General features: G+C 44.9%; 1 protein-coding gene across 10 annotated transcripts in view; it reads left to right on the forward strand.

The window, feature by feature from the left end:
- Nucleotides 1–20,739, forward strand: part of ULK4 (unc-51 like kinase 4) — a 656,651-nt gene that overhangs the window by 157,914 nt on the left and 477,998 nt on the right. For 9 of the 10 annotated variants that reach the window (XM_075586693.1, XM_075586692.1, XM_075586691.1 and 6 more), the window contains 2 exons: nucleotides 8,697–8,804; nucleotides 12,901–12,984. The exons of the other annotated variant lie outside the window; for it this stretch is intronic. In XM_075586693.1, coding sequence (XP_075442808.1) covers nucleotides 8,697–8,804; nucleotides 12,901–12,984 — 192 coding nt within the window. The remainder of the gene's footprint in view (nucleotides 1–8,696; nucleotides 8,805–12,900; nucleotides 12,985–20,739) is intronic. 10 annotated transcript variants of the gene reach the window in all.

A 20,739-nucleotide genomic window follows, 5' to 3' on the forward strand; every position in this document is an offset into this window, starting at 1 on the left:
GGCAGCATGGAGGTCGTCAGTTATTTTAGTGAGGGCTGTTTCCGTGGAGTGAGCAGTACGGAAGCCAGATTGTAGAGGGTCTAGGAGAGAATAGGTGTTGAGAAAATGGAGCAAGCGAGCGAATACAAGACGTTCAAGGAGTTTAGAGGCAAAAGGCAGGAGGGAGACAGGCCGATAGTTAGAAAGACAGGTAGGGTCAAGCTTGCTGTTTTTGAGTAATGGTATGACTGTTGCATGTTTGAAGGAGGATGGAAAGGTTCCAGAGCAGAGGGAGGAGTTAAAAATGTGCGTGAGCGTAGGGATTATAGTAGGAGCAAGAGGTTTTAGGAGATGGGAGGGAATGGGGTCAAGAGGGCAAGTGGTAGAGGGAGAAGAGGCGATCAACAGCGACACATCCTCCTCTGAGACAGTGGAAAAAAAGTCAAGGAAGGCAGGAGGAGAGTTAGGAAGAGGTGTAGGATGGGAGGAAGAAACAGAGGGGATGTTCTGACGTATGGATTCCACCTTTTCCTTAAAATAGTCAGCAAAGTCCTGAGCGGAGATGGAGGAAGGAGAGGCAGCGGAGGGTGGTTTGAGTAAAGTATCAAAGACAGAGAACAGTCGGCGTGGGTTAGACTTGTGCATGTTGATTAGTGAAGAAAAGTAGGCTTGTTTAGCTTGCGAGAGGGCAGAGTTGAAACAGGATAGCATAAATTTGTAGTGAAGGAAGTCTGCGAGAGTATTTCCTCCAGAGGCGTTCAGAGGAACGAGTGGAGGAACGCAGCATGCGCGTGTGGGAATTTAACCAGGGTCTAGGGTTAAAAGGGCGAGTGCGGCAGAGAGAAAGCGGGGCATGTAGATCAAGAGAGGAGGACAAGGCAGAGTTGTAGTTCCTGACCAGTTTGTCAGGGTCTGTAGCAGATCTGAGAGAGGAGAGGGAGGAGTGTAACGTGGACTCAAAGTCAGGTAAGTGAATAGAGCGCAGGTTTCTGCAGAACCGGGGTGTAGATGGAGGTGGAGAAGTTGAGAAGCGAGATAGAGAGAATGAGATCAGGTGATGGTCAGAGAGAGGAAAAGGGGAAATGGAGAAATCAGAGAGAGAGAAATTTTTAGTGAAAACCAGGTCTAAGTAGTGGCCATCCTTGTGGGTGCTGGCTGCAGTCCACTGTTGAAGGCCAAAAGAAGAGGTTAGAGAAAGAAAGCGGGAAGCCCAAGGGAGAGAGGGGTCATCAATGTGGCAATTGAAGTCCCCAAGGAGAAGAACAGGGGAGTCTGAGGAGAGGAAGAAAGAGAGCCAGGATTCAAAGTGAGAGAGAAAGGCAGAAGGGGGATGAGTAGAGGTAGGTGGGCGATACATGACCGCCACATGAACAGGGAGAGGAGAGAAGATCTGGACAGTGTGAACCTCAAAGGAGGGAAAGGCAAGAGAGGGGGGAATAGGAATAGTTCGGTAACGGCAGAGAGAGGAGAGCAGGAGCCCCACACCTCCACCCCTGCCATCAAGGCGTGGAGTGTGGGAGAAGGAAAGGCCACCATAAGAGAGGGCAGCTTCCAGAGCAGAGTCAGACCGAGTGAGCCAGGTCTCAGTTATAGCAAAGAGAAGCAGGGAGTGAGAGAGAAAGAAGTCATGCACAGAGAGGAACTTGTTAGAGAGGGAGCGAGCATTCCAAAGGGCACAGGAGAAAGGGAGAGAGGAGGGAGGGTGGCAGGGGATGGGTATGAGGTTGGAGGGGTTAACACCAGAAGGAGTAGAAGTTGTATGTGGGAGGCGAGGACGAGAGCAAGTAGAAATAAGGCAGGGACCAGGATTGGGAGAGATATCCCCAGAAGCAAGGAGGAGAAGCATGGATAGAAAGAGGATGTGTGAGGATGATTTGTAGGGGTGTGTTTTAGTGCAGGGGGTATAGCTGTGTGGTGACAGAGGACGCAGGTAAGAAAGGAGTTCATGTGAACTGAGAAGTGGGGAAGAAAGGAGAGATGGAGATATATGAATAGAGTTAGAGACATAAGGAGACTGGTGGAAGGAAGTGCATAATTTGAAAATAAGTGCGGTTGCAGCAAACATAAAAAATAAAGGCGGCATCACAGCAATAGTTAAGTGTTGAGATGTGCAGTCTTAGATAGATGATATCCTCTTTTCCAACGTAGATCAAAAGCAGGAATCAGAAGCAGTAGGTGATGTCCACTTTTCCACTTCTTTTTGAACTTCCTTTTTAAACTTCATAAATAGTGGGAGAGAGTGACTGGGTGACTGGGTGGGAGAGAGTGACTGGGTGACTGGGTGGGAGAGAGTGACTGGGTGACTGGGTGGGAGAGAGTGACTGGGTCACTGGGTGACTGGGTGCCAGTGACAGTGACTGGGTGCCAGTGACAGTGACTGGCTGCCAGTGACAGTGACTGGGTGACAGTGACTGGGTGCCAGTGACAGTGACTGGGTGGGTGACAGTGACTGGGTGGGTGACAGTGACTGGGTGGGTGACAGTGACTGAGTGACAGTGACTGGGTGCCAGTGACAGTAACTGGGTGGGTGACAGTGACTGGGTGGGTGCCAGTGACTGGGTGCCAGTGACAGTGACTGGGTGCCAGTGACAGTGTGACAGTGACTGGGTGCCAGTGACAGTGACTGAGTGGGTGACAGTGACTGGGTGGGTGACAGTGACTGGGTGGGTGACAGTGACTGGGTGGGTGACAGTGACTGGGTGGGTGACAGTGACTGGGTGGGTGAAAGTGACTGGGTGGGTGACAGTGACTGGGTGGGTGACAGTGACTGGGTGGGTGACAGTGACTGGGTGGGTAACAGTGACTGGGTGCCAGTGACAGTGACTGGGTGGGTGACGGTGACTGGGTGACAGTGACTGGGTGCCAGTGACAGTTACTGGGTGCCAGTGACAGTGACTGGGTGCCAGTGACAGTGACTGGGTGCCAGTGACAGTGACTGGGTGCCAGTGACAGTGACTGGGTGCCAGTGACAGTGACTGGGTGACAGTGACTGAGTGACAGTGACAGTGACTGGGTGCCAGTGACTGGCTGCCAGTGACTGGGTGCAAGTGACAGGGTGGGTGACAGCGGGTGGGTGACAGTGACTGGGTGGGTGACAGTGACTGGGTGGGTGACAGTGACTGGGTGGGTGACAGTGACTGAGTGGGTGACAGTGACTGAGTGGGTGACAGTGACTGAGTGGGTGACAGTGACTGAGTGGGTGACAGTGACTGAGTGGGTGACAGTGACTGGGTGGGTGACAGTGACTGGGTGGGTGAAAGTGACTGGGTGGGTGACAGTGACTGGGTGGGTGACAGTGACTGGGTGGGTGACAGTGACTGGGTGGGTGACAGTGACTGGGTGGGTGACAGTGACTGGGTGGGTGACAGTGACTGGGTGGGTGACAGTGACTGGGTGGGTAACAGTGACTGGGTGCCAGTGACAGTGACTGGGTGGGTGATGGTGACTGGGTAACAGTGACTGGGTGCCAGTGACAGTGACTGGGTGCCAGTGACAGGGTGCCAGTGACAGTGACTGGGTGCCAGTGACAGTGACTGGGTGCCAGTGACAGTGACTGGGTGCCAGTGACAGTGACTGGGTGCCAGTGACAGTGACTGGGTGACAGTGACTGGGTGACAGTGACTGGGTGACAGTGACTGGGTGACAGTGACTGGGTGACAGTGACTGGGTGACAGTGACTGGGTGACAGTGACTGGGTGGGTGACAGTGACTGAGTGGGTGACAGCAGGTGGGTGACATTGACTGGGTGGGTGACAGCGGGTGGGTGACAGTGACTGGGTGGGTGACAGCGGGTGGGTGACAGTGACTGGGTGGGTGACGGCGAGTGGGTGACAGTGACTGGGTGGGTGACGGCGGGTGGGTGACAGTGACTGAGTGGGTGACGGTGGGTGGGTGACAGCGGGTGGGTGGGTGGGTGGGTGACAGCGGGTGGGTGACAGTGACCGGGTGGGTGACAGCGGGTGGGTGACAGCGGGTGGGTGACAGCGGGTGGGTGACAGTGACAGCGGGTGGGTGACAGCGGGTGGGTGACAGCGGGTGGGTGACAGCGGGTGGGTGACAGCGGGTGGGTGGGTGCATCTTGACGCCGGACGCTTTCCCCTCCTGCCCCCGACATCCCTTCGGCAGCTGCCCGGGACAGGAGGTGGGCTTGGGGGCCGGGCTCGGGGGGGGAGGGGGGCGCGGGAGGTGAGCTCGGCGGGGGGCCCACGGGAGGTGAGCTCGGGAGGATGCGGGAAGCTGGAAGCGGTGGGAAGCGGTGAGAAGCAGGCCGCAGGAGGACCTGGCTGTATCTTCCCCCTCCGTCCCACGTTGGGAGCAGGGGGGGTGAGCGGGCCCGCAGGAGAAGCTTGCTTGTTACTTCCCCATACGTCCCACGTTGGGAGGGGGGGAGCGGGCCCTGCGCATGAACGCGGGGAATTGCCGCCATTTTTTTTAACTTTGTTTTTTTATTTATTATTATTTAATTAATTAACTGGCGCCCGGCCGGAGTCATCGCGGGCCGCACAGAGAGGCCAGGCGGGCCGCATGTTGAGCAGGCCTGACATACACCAAGGTATATATAACACAGGTTTACTATATGGGCAAATAACAATAACATCACATCATACTGTAATGCAACACAGTCGTGTTACCCTCTGCCACTAGCTGGCAGCTATAACCTTGCCCCTAACTGGGCTATACCTTTACACCACCTTCCCAACCCCGTGTCCAAAGAGTCCAAGCCCACCCAAGTGTGTGAACAGGCCTGTCATGTGAGGAGCAAGTTAAAGTTGGTGCACGTGTGGAAGGTTGTAAATACCTGCCCAGGTGTCTCCGCAACGGGTCTACCGGCGCCGCTTGGTCCAGCGCTGATCTGTACCTCTGCGTGGGATGGGGTCCCGCCAGACGTCCCACCGTAAGGACAGTCTCTGGATCAGCAATACAGCTTACAGGAACATGTAACCCTTTCACTGGGTCCTTGCACTAAGGAACTGCACAGGGTCTCTCCCTGCTCTAAGGAGGGGCACAGGGTCTCTCCCTGCTCTAAGGAACTGCACAGCTGAAGGGGCACAGGGTCCTTACCTAAGGGCCTGCCCCTATGAACACCCACCCTCACTAGTGGGGAGTCAGGGCCTCAGCTCTAGCCCGGGGGATTTCTGGCCTGTTCCTAGGGCAGAAGCTCGCAGCTCTCTGCCCCCCTTCCTTCCCCCCTTCCTTCCCCCTTTCCTTCCCCCCTTCCTTCCCCCCTTCCTTCCCCCCTTCTTTCCCCCCTTCTTTCCCCCACTGTCTCCTTAGCCTAACTGACTCATGTGCATCACAGTCTGCTTCCTGACTCTGCACACAACAATGTATCCTTCTCCAACAGGAGAAGCTGCAAGCTCTATTGGCTGTCTGGCTGCCTGTGACCAAGGTGAAAGTGCTGCTAGGAATTGTAGTCCTTGGTACAGCTCTTTCCTATGGGGACCGCGTGCGCGATCTCTACTCCTCATGGGCGAAGCTGTAATGGCCACCTCTACTCTCCACGGAGCCCGTGCAACCCTGTAATGGCCGCCTTATCGCCCTAACTGCGCCTGCGCGACTTCTAGGGGTCCTTCCTGCCTCCCTACACTTTCCTGCGCTAGGTGTAATGGCTGTCGCGACTGCAAACGCTCACCGCGCATGCGCAAACGCGCACAAGATGGCGATGCCCTGTCACTGATGCCACTGGGAGCCGTGATCGCCCCTGCAACTGCCTGACATGGTGCTGGGGTACCCGCTACTCTGCGCATGCGAGGAGGGCCAGGGGGGACCCTGCTACAACTATAAAACTGATTTTTTTTTAAAAACATACGATTTTACATGTTTTACTGCTTTAATGTCTTATTTAAAGTGAGCAAAATGGGGCGAGGGTAGTGGGAGGGAACCCACAAAGATAGTTGTGATGATATCTTCAAAAAGAGCGTACTCGCATTAAATGTAGAAATAGATTCGCATTTATTAGATCTGAATATCAAAATAGACGGCGCCACAATATCTAAAAACACTGACATACACACATGGGTGTGTATAGCAGAGAGCCCCCATAAACATGAATATCAAATAAATAAAAAAACATAAGTGTCGCTATAGTAAATACTAACGTGTCTTTACTGGAGAGAAAACCAGGTCACATGGGGAACCAAACTGACCCACCAAAGGAACCAAAAAAGTACTCGGGTGCACAAGGCGAAACAGGGTATGAATAATCCTAAACAGCAAGCATGACCTTACTCAAAATACACCCAAGAATACAACACACGAATGTAACATATAATCAAGCTTAACATTTCTGGTTTCTTCAAACTAATCCTCCTGTACATGTTATTGTCATACATTCAGATGTCTGTGATCAAAAAACATGGTTTCAGTAGGTTACTTGCACACCATCCTTTCCAGTTAGAGGGGGAATCGGCTCTCTGCACAGACCGACGTGCCTTTCTCACCTGGCTTTGTCTTAAAGCAGGGGTTCAAGCAATATCGTACATGTGTGTTTTTAAATAAATCAGTTCTGTACTATGAGAAAATACTAGTAGCATTTTTTTTTGTTGAAAAATAAATAAAATATTTTTTAAGACATTTTTTAATGTAACAAGCATTTTTGTTTCTATAGCAACCATTTACAAAGTCACATCCCTTTCCTCTTCTGAGACCAGGTTCTGGCACATCCCTTTTGCCCTCTCTAGCAGTGCACCAATTGTATCTAGTGCCTGCCTGGTCACATGGTCTTCCACACAGAACTTTGCATCTTTAGTAATCTTCTGCAGCTTTGACAGTGATTTAGTGAATCCCCGATCTCTCTACCCGCCCCCCCCCCCCCTGTGCAGTTCTCGCAAACCCCCTCTGTGCAGTTCTCTCTCTCCCCCTGTCTCTCTGTGATGATTGCTCTCTCCCCTCTGTGTGTGTGCCGATCTTTCTCTCATGGGCTGCCTGTTTCCCACTAGTGGTCTAGAAATAACACATGTACAACCCAGAAAATCTAATCCCCTGGGGTTGGAACAGATGAAGCATCAAATAAAACCAGACATAAAATGTGTAATTTTTTTGGGGGGGAGAGGGTGTTGCTTTTTTGTAGTTCTTTTGTATTACAGTCTTCAGAGCTTAATTACACCCAGTGACATTGATTATTATATAATATAAAACATTTCCTTATCAAATACGCTATGAATAAAATGCTTGATTGAAGCCTGAAAAAACTTGGGATTCTCTCAAAATCCACAACTCCATACTTGCAAAAGATGGTTATCCTTGGCGCAAATGTTCAAGGCGGGAGGGTTATTAACAGACAGGGAGGGTTATTAAGCATGGAAAAAAAGAAAAAAAACGCTATTGTGTAGTACTGTAGATAATGAAAAGATTCCTCAAATACGTTCCTTTATCTGTGTATTATACACTCACAAAGGTCACTTCTTGATGATGTGTATTCGAATAGCCAATCTTATTGATAGGGTTTTAATGAAGAATAGAAGAATAACCACTGCTTTCTTTTAATTCACATATTTCAAAAAAGGAGAAAATCAAGAACGAAAACAACTAGAGTAGTATGTCTGTTACAGATTAAAGCCTCTTGTGGAGGTCTCCTGAGTTTACACTCACAATTTCAGTGTCTTTGTTTTGAGCCTGTAAAAATTTATTTTTATAGTGGGTTTTTCTGTATTCTCTCTTCTTTTGATTTTTTTATCATTGTCTGTGGGAGTGCTCGCCATACAGGCAAAAGAGAGAATATATATAGTGTAATACAGCTTAATATTTATTCTACAATCACTAAGACAAACAGTAGAGATCACACACAAATTCCCCAATCTTTAATTAAGACTTGAATACAACTGCACAATAACAGCATTCAGGGCCGAGCCAGCGGTGAGTTCGGTTGGGGATCTGCTGGCGTCTTCCTCAACTCGCTCGCGCCTCTCGTCGCATCTTAGCCATAACCCTCGACATCATAGAATCTCTACAGACATTCAAGCTAGCAACCCTGAGTGCTGCAGTCCTTTTTTTTACTCCACCCAATGCATTTCACAACGACTTTAGTGGCCTACTCCTAGTTTTTTTTTTTTTTTTTACCCCACATTGTTTTTTTTTTTTTTGTGGATGGAAACCGGTGAAGTTACAAAATGGCTGCTAAATCTCCAGCCAATAGGAAGCCGCAATGTTATTGGTTGTGGCTTCCTATTAGATGACCATTTAACTCCCCTTTAACAACCAGCAAGTAATACCGGTAACTTCAACAATAAGTATCTCTGGAACCGTGGGGCCACCAGTGCTGAAAATCCTGGGACTTAGTTCGGGTGGAATGCTCCTCCAACGACCATCTAAACACATTGGATACAGTGCTTTAAAGCAGCTACTTTATGTTTGACTCTTTGGTTGACTTTGTGTTATAAAATAAATAGCTGCCGGCAGCTTTATTATAGCCACTAACTGTTGAGAACGGTACTAGAAATATATGTGCTTGGAAGTTTCTTCTTTATTGATACACAAAATTGAAAGGGCCTAATTATATTCTTAAATGATTGTTCATGTACATTGCCTGTTTTGCCCATCTTTAATTTCACACACACTTCATGTTCTTGTAATGTAATATATAACCTATGTTCTGTAGGTTTTGACTCCATACGCTTTACAGAGGATTCTACCAGAAAAATCAATGCAGGCTTTTTGCTTACATCATTATAATGGTGCTACGGCTTGTTCATTAATGCAAACTTAAAATATCTTTTCAGGCAATCACCTTGCTGACAGAGCTGATTAGGGACAATTTCAGGAACAGCAAGTTAAAGCAATGCCTCCTGCCTTCTCTTGGAGAACTTATTTATACCATTGCTACTCAAGTAAGTGTGATTTTGAAAAATATATTATAATTTTTTATATGTATTCTATAACCTTGACTAAAAGTATGGATGAATGTGTTGTCAATTATCATCAGTGACTGTAGTTTGATGGCACTAAGGGGGTTATGCATTAAGGTGCAATGAATATCTATTCGTCAATGTGCGTTTCCGTGCAGTAGTATTCGATCGGCACGATCACACTTTAATGAATAGCCTCCTAAGAGATGCATAGTAGTAATAATACAGGTTTTATTTACAAGTATGCAAATTCACTTCCGGTGGTGTCATAATAAGGGATTATGCAGTTAGGACAGTGAATGTTGCCAATGAGCTTTAATCTATACCGGCCTTACCTGAGATAACAACTGTTCCCGAGTGGGAACTACTGGCTCAGGTCAGGATGGTAACCCAGTTGTCAAAGTAGAAAAGAAGTGGTGGAGTACGGTTCAAAGGGGGCTATTCACTAAAGTTCGGTAAGTGCCTTAATGCTGGTTAAGTGCACTCTCCAAGCGATATTGCATGTGTAGCTATTCACAAAGCTTCGATAACATGACAAAATCGCTTGACAATGGCTTTTTAACGAGCGTTAACACACTTGCTATTACAAGGCGTGCGGTAGCTCCAAAAATCTCAAACTACATTTTTTACCAGTAACTGCTATTCATGGAGCTCCGATATGCACATCGCCAGTTAAATACTCGCAGAAGGGTGGCGAAATCGGAATTGCGATTTGCATCTGATAGAGTTTCTTTTATTTTTACTGCATAGGATTGATGCCGGGGGTCTCCGGAGCTGACCTGCATTCATTTAAGCTCCGGAGACCCTAGGTCTCCTGGGAAGGGTAAACTCCTCCCACAAGGCCTAAACACACATCCCAGGGCAACTACCCCCTTTACCCACGCCTTCTACCACCAACACCCCACAGGAATTGGCTAAAAGTGCTATTAGCGTCATCAAAAAGGAAGGGAAGATATCCAATCAGGTAGCATGCCTCACTCCCTTTTTGATGACATCACATCACTCCAAAAAAGGAAAGGCATCACAGGGTATATCCACCAATTCGATTGGTTGGTGTATCATGTGGTGGCTTGCATTTTTTTTTCTTGCTGTAGTGATGTCATCTTAAAGGGAGGGACACATACGCTACCTGATTGGCTGGCTTCCCTCCCTAAAAAATAATGGAAGACATTACATGTCATATCCACCAATCAGATTGGTGGGTGTAACATTTATCAGTCAAATGTGACGTCACAGGTCTTATATAAGGCCTTCATCCCGACAAAAGTAAGAAATACACTGGCGATACACTTAATCGCACTACAGCCAGATCCGCAAGCCGGGAGATTTCCCGGCTTGCTAGTGGCCGCCCCTCGGCGTGACGCGCGGTCACGCGTCATCGGGAGCCTGCGCCCCCTGCACGCGCGTCCAGGGCTCCCCGAGGGAGCCCTGGTGTCCCGCGATGTGGGGGACGGCGGCAGGGGGTTCCGGGGGACCCGGCGGACCCGGCAGCGGTAGGGAGAGCGCCCCGATCGGAGGGCGCTCTTCCGCTGCTTCGGCGCGCGCCCGTCACCCTCCGGCGCGCGCCAGGCTACTGCTGCGGCCGAGAACGGGCAAATGCTCGAATAAACTCGGCCGCAGCAGTACACTGGTTGTATTTTATTTAATTGTGTATTTTTTTTTTACGTTGCCCATTGACTAGCAATGTGCTTATCTATGCCCCTTTCAGGGTATAGATAAACACGTTGACAATCAATGCATTTTTTGGCAAATCTTTGTTTTTAAAAAGTTATTTATTTTATTTAGTGCTTGATTTTATTTGTAGCTTGCCCATTCATTGCCATTGTGGCAATCAATGTCTTTATTGTGGGCATGGTTTACCACTGTGACAATCAATGGGTAGAGGGGGTGGGGGTAGTTTCACCGGGGAGGGTGGTTAAGCCACCCGTGTGGGTAGCGGGGAAGGTGGTTAACCCCTTAATGACTTGGCTTACCCCTCACTTGCTTACCCTCCTCAATCTAAGCCAAAGCTCCCAATCCATTCCTGCATCAGGACATCCCAGGTTTGAAATATTGGGAAACATAATTGAACAGTGGGAACTGCTGCCTTAATTAAATATTTTGTTCACAGCAGGGATACCATGGATTGGGGCAGTAGATACCTAGTTTACAGTAGATACCTAGTTTAAGGCATTCTTTGGCAGGATTGAGGTATTTGAGTGGAGTGTAGGAGCGCGGGAAAAATTCAAATATGCAATACTAAAAGCAACACATATTTGCATCAGGCAGATTAGTAAACATAGGAAAAGAAAGTCAATATGGTTCTCAAAGGAGTAGGCAGGTATTGTCAAAGCTAAAAAGAGCTGTTAAGAAATATAAGCAGACTCCGAGGAAGGATGATAGAGAACAATATCAGGCTTGGTAAAAGGAGGGAAGCAAAAAGAAATCAAGGGCAAATATCATTTAAAGGTTAACAATGTGAATAAAGTGATCACACTAGGGCGATAAGAGTAATACATTTATACAGTTCCTGAAAATAATGTTGCTCCAGAAGTGGACTCAATCCAAGTCCATAAACGATTGGCAGAAACAGGAGATCAGGAGCGCAAATAGATCCCGGTGTATATATAAAAAATAAGAATACAAATATGGTGCATTATTGTTTTGTGTGCAAAATAAATTAGAGTAGGAAATGCAAAACTCACTCACATGATCCGTGAGTGATATGAGCAGTACGGTTGTTCAGAGTAACAAACTCTTGTAGAGTAATCCAAACACTAAGCAAACTGCATAAGTAGGCGTTGAGACCACCCAGATTCTGGAAGGGAGAAGGTAAAAGGAGAACCGAATCAGATGTGCAAAGACACAAGCAGAAGAGAAAATGGCTCAACCAGTAAAGAAGGGGACAAAATGGCAATGCGACATCACATCTCCCATTAACAGGTGCCTAGCAAGAACTGCCATTAAAAAGGTGGGCAAGCTTGAAACCAGCGAGGAGGGGTCACAAACCTCTAAATTGTTTTACCAATCGAAAGTTACAAAGACACACAGCCCCTGAAAACTCAGAACCCACATTCACCACATCCTATTAAGTAAGAGTAGTGCTAGAACAAGAGGTCATGCACTGAAGCTAGAGTGGCAGCTAATGCAAAATGTGAGGAAGTACATGTTCATGTAAATCATTGTGATATCCTGTCTTACTACTTGCATAGTTTCATACTGTACATGATGAGTTGGTATTAAACATTGTCTACTCTAAATTGCACAGCTACTGTATTTTATCATTGCCTCAGCATTAGCTGGATTTATACTACTTGAGTATATGTTTTATGATGCAGAATGTGACATTTAATATCTTATTTTGGAAATCAACTGGTTACCACTGCTACTTGTCAAACGTAAAGGCTAATTGGAAATCAACTTTCAACAAAATTACCAGATATTTAGAATAACACTTGTTAATTTTTATGGCATATGTAGACTAATAAACCTCCCGTTATTACAGTATTTAATTACCAAATAAATTATTCGCTGTACATATAATTATCTTTTTTTAGATTTGCCTGAGTCTATACAGTCATATGTGAAACTGATTGGTTGATAAAGGCTTAGTAGACATGTTAACGTTATTATCAACAATAGATCTAATTTATGTTTAAATGCTTTATAATGTCACATGTAATATGTTAAATTTACTATATTAAAAAAAATGAATAACGGATTAACAATTTAGGGGATAATTCAATATACTCCAAAATCAGTGGGGGGTTTTATCCAATCACTACTCAATTGGCTGCTTAGAAGTATATTGAATTACCCACTTGGTGAATTAACCACAGTGTTCATATTAATTTCTCATTTCTTATTATTTATTTACCTCTATAAATCTGGAATAGGGCACATTTTTAAATATAATTGAAGCTATATTATGTCATATTGTATTAGACTTGTTTACATATTAATGCATGCGTGTTAAAACCTGTTAAAATATGTACTAGAGGTTGCTTGCTATAATATTTACTGCTTTCACTTCTTTCTAGAAAGGGTTTCAATGATTTGCACAGTTAGATTAATTACTACTCCTTCAACGTCATTACAGGAGGGGAAAAAAGAGCACTCCAGAGACAGCTGGACCGTCCCCCCGGCTGCTTACACTGTGCTAATGAGGTGCCTTCGGGAAGGGGTAAGGCTTCTTTATTGCTCTCTATAGAAATTCTTCACTGTAATAACCCCTCAGGCAATATGCGAGAACCATAGCCTGCAGCAGTGCAGTGACTTGTCAGGCAAGTATGGCTCCAGAATTTAAATAGCAGTAAAAAGACAATGGCCTTCTTAGGAACAACAATGAATTTGCTTTTGCTCAGTAATTAGCATTTAGAAATGGTTAAGTACTGACAAATAAAGGATACACAGAAACAAAATGTTGCCCTCAAAAACAATAATAGTATAGCTAATTATTTATTTTATTGAACTGATTGGCTCTGCACAAGCCACAACCTTGTAAAAGTCCATCGATTTCCAGAAGTCATAAAATAAAATCACAGATTATGAATGCTTGTAGTATGGCAAACGGCTCCTGTGAGGCCCTCTAAACTGCAGGACCAGGGAAAGTTCAATGCAGCTATTTCATATTTGTATTACTTATCATTTCACGTGTTGCTGTACAGATATGTTTAAAAAAAAGAATACGAATATACATTGTTCCTTAGGCCTGGTCTCAATTAAACAGAGTAAATTATAGTCACCATGTATGTAGTTGGCTCTAGCAGTTTCTAGAAGCCACTTGACACTGTTTCTGCTCAAGGCAATGCCCAAGGCGAAAAGCATTCCCCTGCCTGGCTTGAAAAATCAAGATAAACATTGTTCTTTTGACATCATTATAGCTTGTAGATCAGTTAATGCAAGAACATTGCAAATGCTAGATACAAAAAGAACAACATCTAAACCATTGTAATCTCCAAGAACACATTTTTCCATTTTTTTGGACTCTTTCCTCGAGCGAGTAATGAACATGTAGTTGGCTGTCACTGTGTTACATGCAAGCTGTGAGACTTGTACAGTAAATAGTATTTCAGTAACCGGGGCTAACCACTTTCTTACTGTCACAATAACAAGTCTGACTGTGGCATTTATTGGAGAATGTATAAGGTAGGAGGAGCCCACTGGCAAAGGCTCTGGCTTCTCTACATGTGGAAACTCTCTAGGGACCCTATTCAGTATGTTCCGAAGCCATTATCATAGCAATAATTCCAATACTAGTATGTGGGATCTAAGTATTACTAAGTAAGTGATAACCGCTTCACCGCATATTGAAAGAAAATATTAGCTTCATATTGTAAGTACTATTTACTTTTTAAGTACATTGCAAGTAAACATGCACGGTTCATAACAGGTGAATAACGGAGTTCAATGAAAAAAAGAAAAAAATCTCAAACAAAAATACAACTAAAGAACTGGATGAGATTAATTTGTTTTTAGCACTGCAATATGATTTCATTTTGGGATTTAGGTGTTGCCTTGTGACCTATTACTTTTGACTGCTGGGTTTAACTTCACAGTTCACTTATGAACTAAATGTTTTTTTGCTTTGAGAATAAAGAAACAAAGAATGTAATTCCAGCTGCTGGCCCCACATCACTCTAAAATCTGCTCTAAAACTGTCCAAAATGTAATAGAAAAAAACAATTCTAGATAAATAACATTTAGTTTGTCCATTTTTTCTTGCTGCTGTAAACCTGTAGACTTTGCTTGATCTCTTATGTTTCCTTCTATCTTGTTTGTATCAATTGTAAACATTTCTCAATTGTCCTGACTACCTACAGTATATGAAGCGCTGTGCCATGTATCCCACTGTCTTTTCAGTAAGGAAGTACTTTATCACATTCACCCTACGTTTGCTCCATATGATGGTGTTATAAGTTTGCTCCAAATGGTGTTATAATTTTTTCCTTAATTATCACCTTGCAATATGTGGACGTTAAACCCAATCTCTCTAGTCTTCCAATGTGTACATATTACGTTTCTTTAGTGTTTCCTGATCATTCATTTTTCTTTGGTGAATTGGAACATCTGCATACTTTATATTCATGGTTTCCAACCTTTGTTTGGTTAAGGAACCCTACAATTATATTGGGCAATTCTGCGGAAACTCAACCCTGTCTAATAGCGCTTCGCAGATCAGATGCATTTTAAGGAACCCCAACCCTCTCTAATAGCTCGTCTAATATCAGATGTATTGTAAGGAACCCCAACCCTCTCTAATAACGCGTCTAATATCAGATGCATTGTAAGGAATCCCCAACCCTCTCTAAAAGCGCGTCTAAGATCAGGTGCATTGTAAGGAACACCAACCCTCTCTAATAGCGAGTCTGATATCAGATGCATTATAAGGAACCCCAACCCTCTCTTATAGGGCTGAAAAGGCACTTGTACCAATAAGATAAATTAACCACTAATAAACCTATATAATACAGGCGTTTTTTATAAACATCTATTCAATGCTTTATTGCCAACGTTCACGGACATACACACACTGCAGTAACGTGTGTGTGTGTGGGTGGGTGTGTGTGTATATATTCCTGCATGTATCACTATCCATCGTAAACCATATGACTTTTGAAACCCCACTAGATCCTCAAAAAAAACATTGTGAAAATAGACATGGCAGATTAAGATCTTATAAGACACATTACTAATCACTTTTATTGGATGCATGTATAAATCTGTATTTTAAATTGGCTACTACCTACCTGGTGCTGATGAAACACTTGCTTTAAATAAACATGAAATTGTTGAATAAAAAAAGAAAATGGCTGAACAGAACCGCTGCCTTGATAGGCTGCTGTGCCCATCAAAGTGATTTCCTTAACCTTAACCAGTGAAAAGCTAGACGGGTGAAGGGATTTTTGGGAGTTGTGGTCTTTATGTCTTATGTAAGCAATGCACGGTGACGTTAACAAAACCACAACCCCCAAAATCCCCATGCGGGAGAAGCAATGGCGTCACGTGACCAAAGCAACACTCCAATCTTTGCAAGTACTGAATTGTTTTTATTTTTACCTGGAATCATCAAATAATTAAATGTCAATGTTGAAACCCTTACAGGCATCAAAAAGGTAAAGCAACCTCTGAGGTTACCTAGGTTCATCTTACACAGCAGAACCCTAGTGGATAATTCAATGATGAAGCAGTCTGGATGACACACACACACACACACACACACACACAACTCACCCCCCCTCCCCCCACGCGATGGCTGCCCTGTGGAGTCGGATCCCTAGCATGAAGCTGTTCCGGTAAGTTAGTCCTGCGTGGGGGTGCCGCTGCTACGCTGGTTTCAGGGACAGCTGGGAGAGTTATCCCAGCTCTCCCCCTCTGGCGGACGCGGAACCCCTGATCGTGGCGGCCATTTTTCCCCGCGATCCCCGTTAGAGCGCGGTCGCATTATGTGGACCCGAAGCACCGCATTATAACGGGGTTCAGCTGTAGTGGACCGTCTCCCTTTTACACTAAAAATGCAGTAATGAGCTGATGTCAATAAAGTAATACTAGTAGGAGTAGCTCCTATGTATATCTCATGAATAAATAGTCCAATAGTAGCAGTCCAGAAACCCCACCCCTCTCTAATAGTGTGTCTGATATCAGATGCCTTGTAAAGAACCCCAACCCTCTGTAATAGCGCGTCTGAGATGAAATGCATTGTAAGGAACCACAAACCTCTCTAATAGCGTGTCTGATATCGGATCTATTGTGAGGAACCCCAACCCTCTCTAATAATGTGTCTGAGATCAGGTGCATTGTAAGGAACCCCAACCCTCTCTAATAGCGCGTCTGAGCTCAGATGCATTGTAAGATCTCGTCCACAGTGATCGCGACCACACATGCAATGGATTGTGCAGCGCGATCAAAAGATGGCTCTCAATAGGGCTGGCCATAGTCCGTGTGTGTGCGCGCATCATCAACCGTGATGGCGCAATCACATTTTCAAAAGACAAGACATTTGTCTTTTGGCATGTCGGCCCAACGATGGTCACGGCAGCGGTTCAGCCAAAGAGGGTGAACCAGCCTCGTGACGTCATGGCCGCGCCTCCGCCACGCCTACCTGTCGCAAGCAATCTGAAGTCCACAGATTGCTCGGGAGAAGGGCATGTGCGCCTCCAGGCGCTCCGACGCGCGCACACTCACTGTGGCCGTAGCATAAGGAACCCCAACTCTCTCTAGTAGCGTGTCTGAGAGCAGTTGCATTGTAAGGAACCCCAAACACCCAAAGAGGAGCGCAAAAGAAAGGCAGATTCAAATCCACATATAAAACATGTTATAAACAGTATATACGAGATTAAAACTTACAATGTAAAAATTAGGGGACAAACAGCAGATCCACAGTCTCTCCCACCTTCGGACACGATGTTCCCGTGGACTCTCTCTGATGCATATGCTTCGCGAGAGCGTAATAGGGCAGACAGTGGGTGGCACTTAAAGTCCAGAGCGCCTAAGAGACTGATGAGCGAAGCTCGTATGGGCAGAAAACCCTCACAGAAGATGGGGGAGACAAAACACTCAGGCGCATGACGTCACTGCGTACTGCGTCCTGTACCAGTAGACCAATCACCTCAACGTGTTTCGCGTGCCAATACGCTTCGTCAGGGGAGCGTCTACTGCTAAAATTGAGGTTATATATATATATATACAGTGGTCGACAAATCACCAAAAAATCTACTCGCCTAACAAAAAAATCTACTCGCCACCTAGTACCACACGTGTGCTGCTTGGGCCAATAGGAGCTCGCCACGATGTTAAATCCACTCGCCCGGGGCAAACGTATAGGTTTGTCAAACACTGTGTATATATATATATATATATATATATATATATATATATATATACATACATATATATATATATATATATATATATATATATATATATATATATATATACATACACACATACACACATACACACACACACACACACTAGAAAGAGCTTCCCAATTGGATAACCCAAAGTTATGGGGCAGGTCTAAGACACTAACTAAGGTCACTAACACATGCCATAAAGAAAATATACACAACAAAACTGAATACGTAAAACATTGCACATAAACAACAAATAACCTAAATAAAAGGATGCTAAAACATACCATATAGCTATACCACATGAATACATGTATAAAATCTATAGACAGAAAAAATTATGAAATGAAAATGAAATGAAAATAAAAATAAATTTGTCATCTCCCTATAAAAATGCATTGTGGAAAAAAAAGGGGGGTGGGGGGGGGGGGGGAAGAGGAATAAAATGGAAAGAAAAAATTAATGCGGGAAGGGGGGCAGGTAGGGAGATGGGAGTGGGGGAAAAGAAAAAGATAAGGACAAAAAAGACAAGGGGAGGAGGAAAAAGAAAAAAGGTGTGGGGATGGGGGGAAAAGAAAGGGAGGGCTAAGGGGTAGGAAAAAATAATATTAAGGCCATACTAAAAAAGTATTACATTCATTCATCAAAAGATGGTTATTATAATCAGAGGCCGAGAGGACTTAAGGAATGATGTTACCTTTAGAGATTTGTCTTTCATTTGAATTCCATAAATTAGAATTCTAGAACTAAGGGAAAGGATACATTAAAAAAAACCCGAAAGGCTTAGGGATTTGGTTTGAATATAATTTGATTATAATTTGCTATGAACCCCTAGGTTCATCAGACATAATTGAGAACTATATTTCCATTTTCAATTTTTTTTTACATATATTTATTTATTTATTTATTTATAAAATATTTTACCAGGAAGTAATACATTGAGAGTTACCTCTCGTTTTCAAGTATGTTCTGGGCACAGAGTAAAACAAATAATACATGGTTACAAATACAGTTACATAAATGAACAAGGTATACATTTATATACAAGACATTGCATGCACAGTTAAAGAAAATATATATTATGAGCTTATGAAACAGTTACAGACCAGATTAAAGTGTGAGACAGCCTTAGATTTGAAAGAACTTAAGCTGGTGGTGGATATGAGAGTCTCTGGTAGGTTGTTCCAGTTTTGGGGTGCACGGAAGGAGAAGGAGGAACGTCCGGATACTTTGTTGAGTCTTGGGACCATGAATAGTCTTTTGGAGTCTGATCTCAGGTGATAGGTACTGCATGTGGTAGGGGTGAGGAGCTTGTTCAGGTAGCTGGGTAGCTTGCCCAGAAAGTATTTGAGGGTGAGACAGGAAAGGTGAACTTTGCGCCTAGACTCTAGTGATGACCAATCTAGTTCTTTGAGCATTTCGCAGTGATGTGTGTTGTAGTTGCATTGGAGAACAAAACGACAAATTGAATTGTAGAGGGTGTCAAGTTTGCTAAGGTGGGTTTGAGGAGCCGAGCCATATACTATGTCTCCATAGTCAATAATTGGCATTAGCATCTGCTGTGCAATACGCTTTCTGACCAGGAGACTTAGGGAGGATTTGTTCCTGTAAAGTACCCCTAGTTTGGCATAGGTCTTGGTTGTCAGGGTATCAATGTGCATCCCGAATGTTAAGTGGGAGTCAAACCATAAGCCCAGGTATTTAAAACTAGTGACAGGTGTTAGGGTGGTTTTAGCGTTGGTTCTAATCAGGAGCTCAGTCACTGGAAGCTTTACAAATTTAGTCTTGGTCCCAAATACCATTGTTACAGTCTTGTCAGTGTTTAAAAACAGTTTGTTTTGGGAAATCCAGTTTTCGAGTCTCAAAAAGTCAGACTGAAGTATGTGTTGAAGGTCAGAGAGGCTATGGCTGTGTGCATACAGGATTGTGTCATCTGCATACATGTGTATTGAGGCTTCCTTACAAGCTGTGGGAAGATCATTAATGAACACTGAGAAGAGTAGGGGCCCCAGAACAGAGCCTTGCGGGACACCACAGGTGATATCCAGGGGGTTGGAGTTAGAGCCTGAGATGGACACATGTTGGGATCTTCTTGATAGGTAGGACTGAAACCAGTTTAAAGCATGTTTCCCTATTCCAGAGCTCTGGAGTTTGTTAAGCAGGATAGCATGATCAACTGTGTCAAAAGCCTTTGCAAAATCTATATATTGGGGAAATATACATTTAAACACATTCTGTACAAAAAGAACTATACAAAAAAATCCCATCATTCCTTTAGGAATGGACTGAACTCTATCATTTCATTGAGGCCTAAGGGGGATTTACTCTGCAGTGTAAAGATCCAATATTGTTCTTGTTTTAAGAGTGCTAACTCTCTATCACCCCTTCTTTGATTCCTCTCCACTATTTCCAACCTTCTAAAGCGTAAACTTTCGGGATTACCATTGTGGGGCTCCAAAAAATACATGGCCAGATTATGTATTTTCTTCCCTTTATCCAATAATCTTTGTGCATTTTTATTCCATTCACATGACCTTGGAGCCTGCGAGGAAGTTCCCCCTCCCTCCCCCAACCCACATATAAATAAATACACAACAAAAGGGTCTGGAGGTACAAAGGCCACGGCTTTATTTACACAAATAAACCCTGGTAAGTGCCAACCCTGCCAGCGTGCTCTCCCCCCGGGTAAAGGCCGATGGCACCCCAACCATGGCCCGCAAGACCCACCAAGCCGGGCGCCCGATGGCACACCACCACGGCCCGCACACCCACCAAACCGGGCGTCTGATGGCCCGGCTGTTAAGCGATACTGGACCCAGGGAATTACGCAGAAATGAGCCCTGCCAACTCGCTAACCCCAGCCACCACAAGGCTTTAGGGTTTATCTGCACCATATAGCCCCCGCTGGCAAGGTTACCGAACACCTACCCCCCCCAACAGCCGCCGTGATATAGGCAACACATGCCATGCAGTGCCCACCTCAAACATGGCAGACATAGTTACATCGTAGATGAGGTTGAAAAGATATACGTCCATCAAGAAGTCCAACCCATGCCAAATCCAGACAGATACTCCATCCTGTATCC

This window comes from Ascaphus truei, chromosome 2 (assembly GCF_040206685.1).
Source record: "Ascaphus truei isolate aAscTru1 chromosome 2, aAscTru1.hap1, whole genome shotgun sequence".
Taxonomy (NCBI): domain Eukaryota; kingdom Metazoa; phylum Chordata; class Amphibia; order Anura; family Ascaphidae; genus Ascaphus; species Ascaphus truei.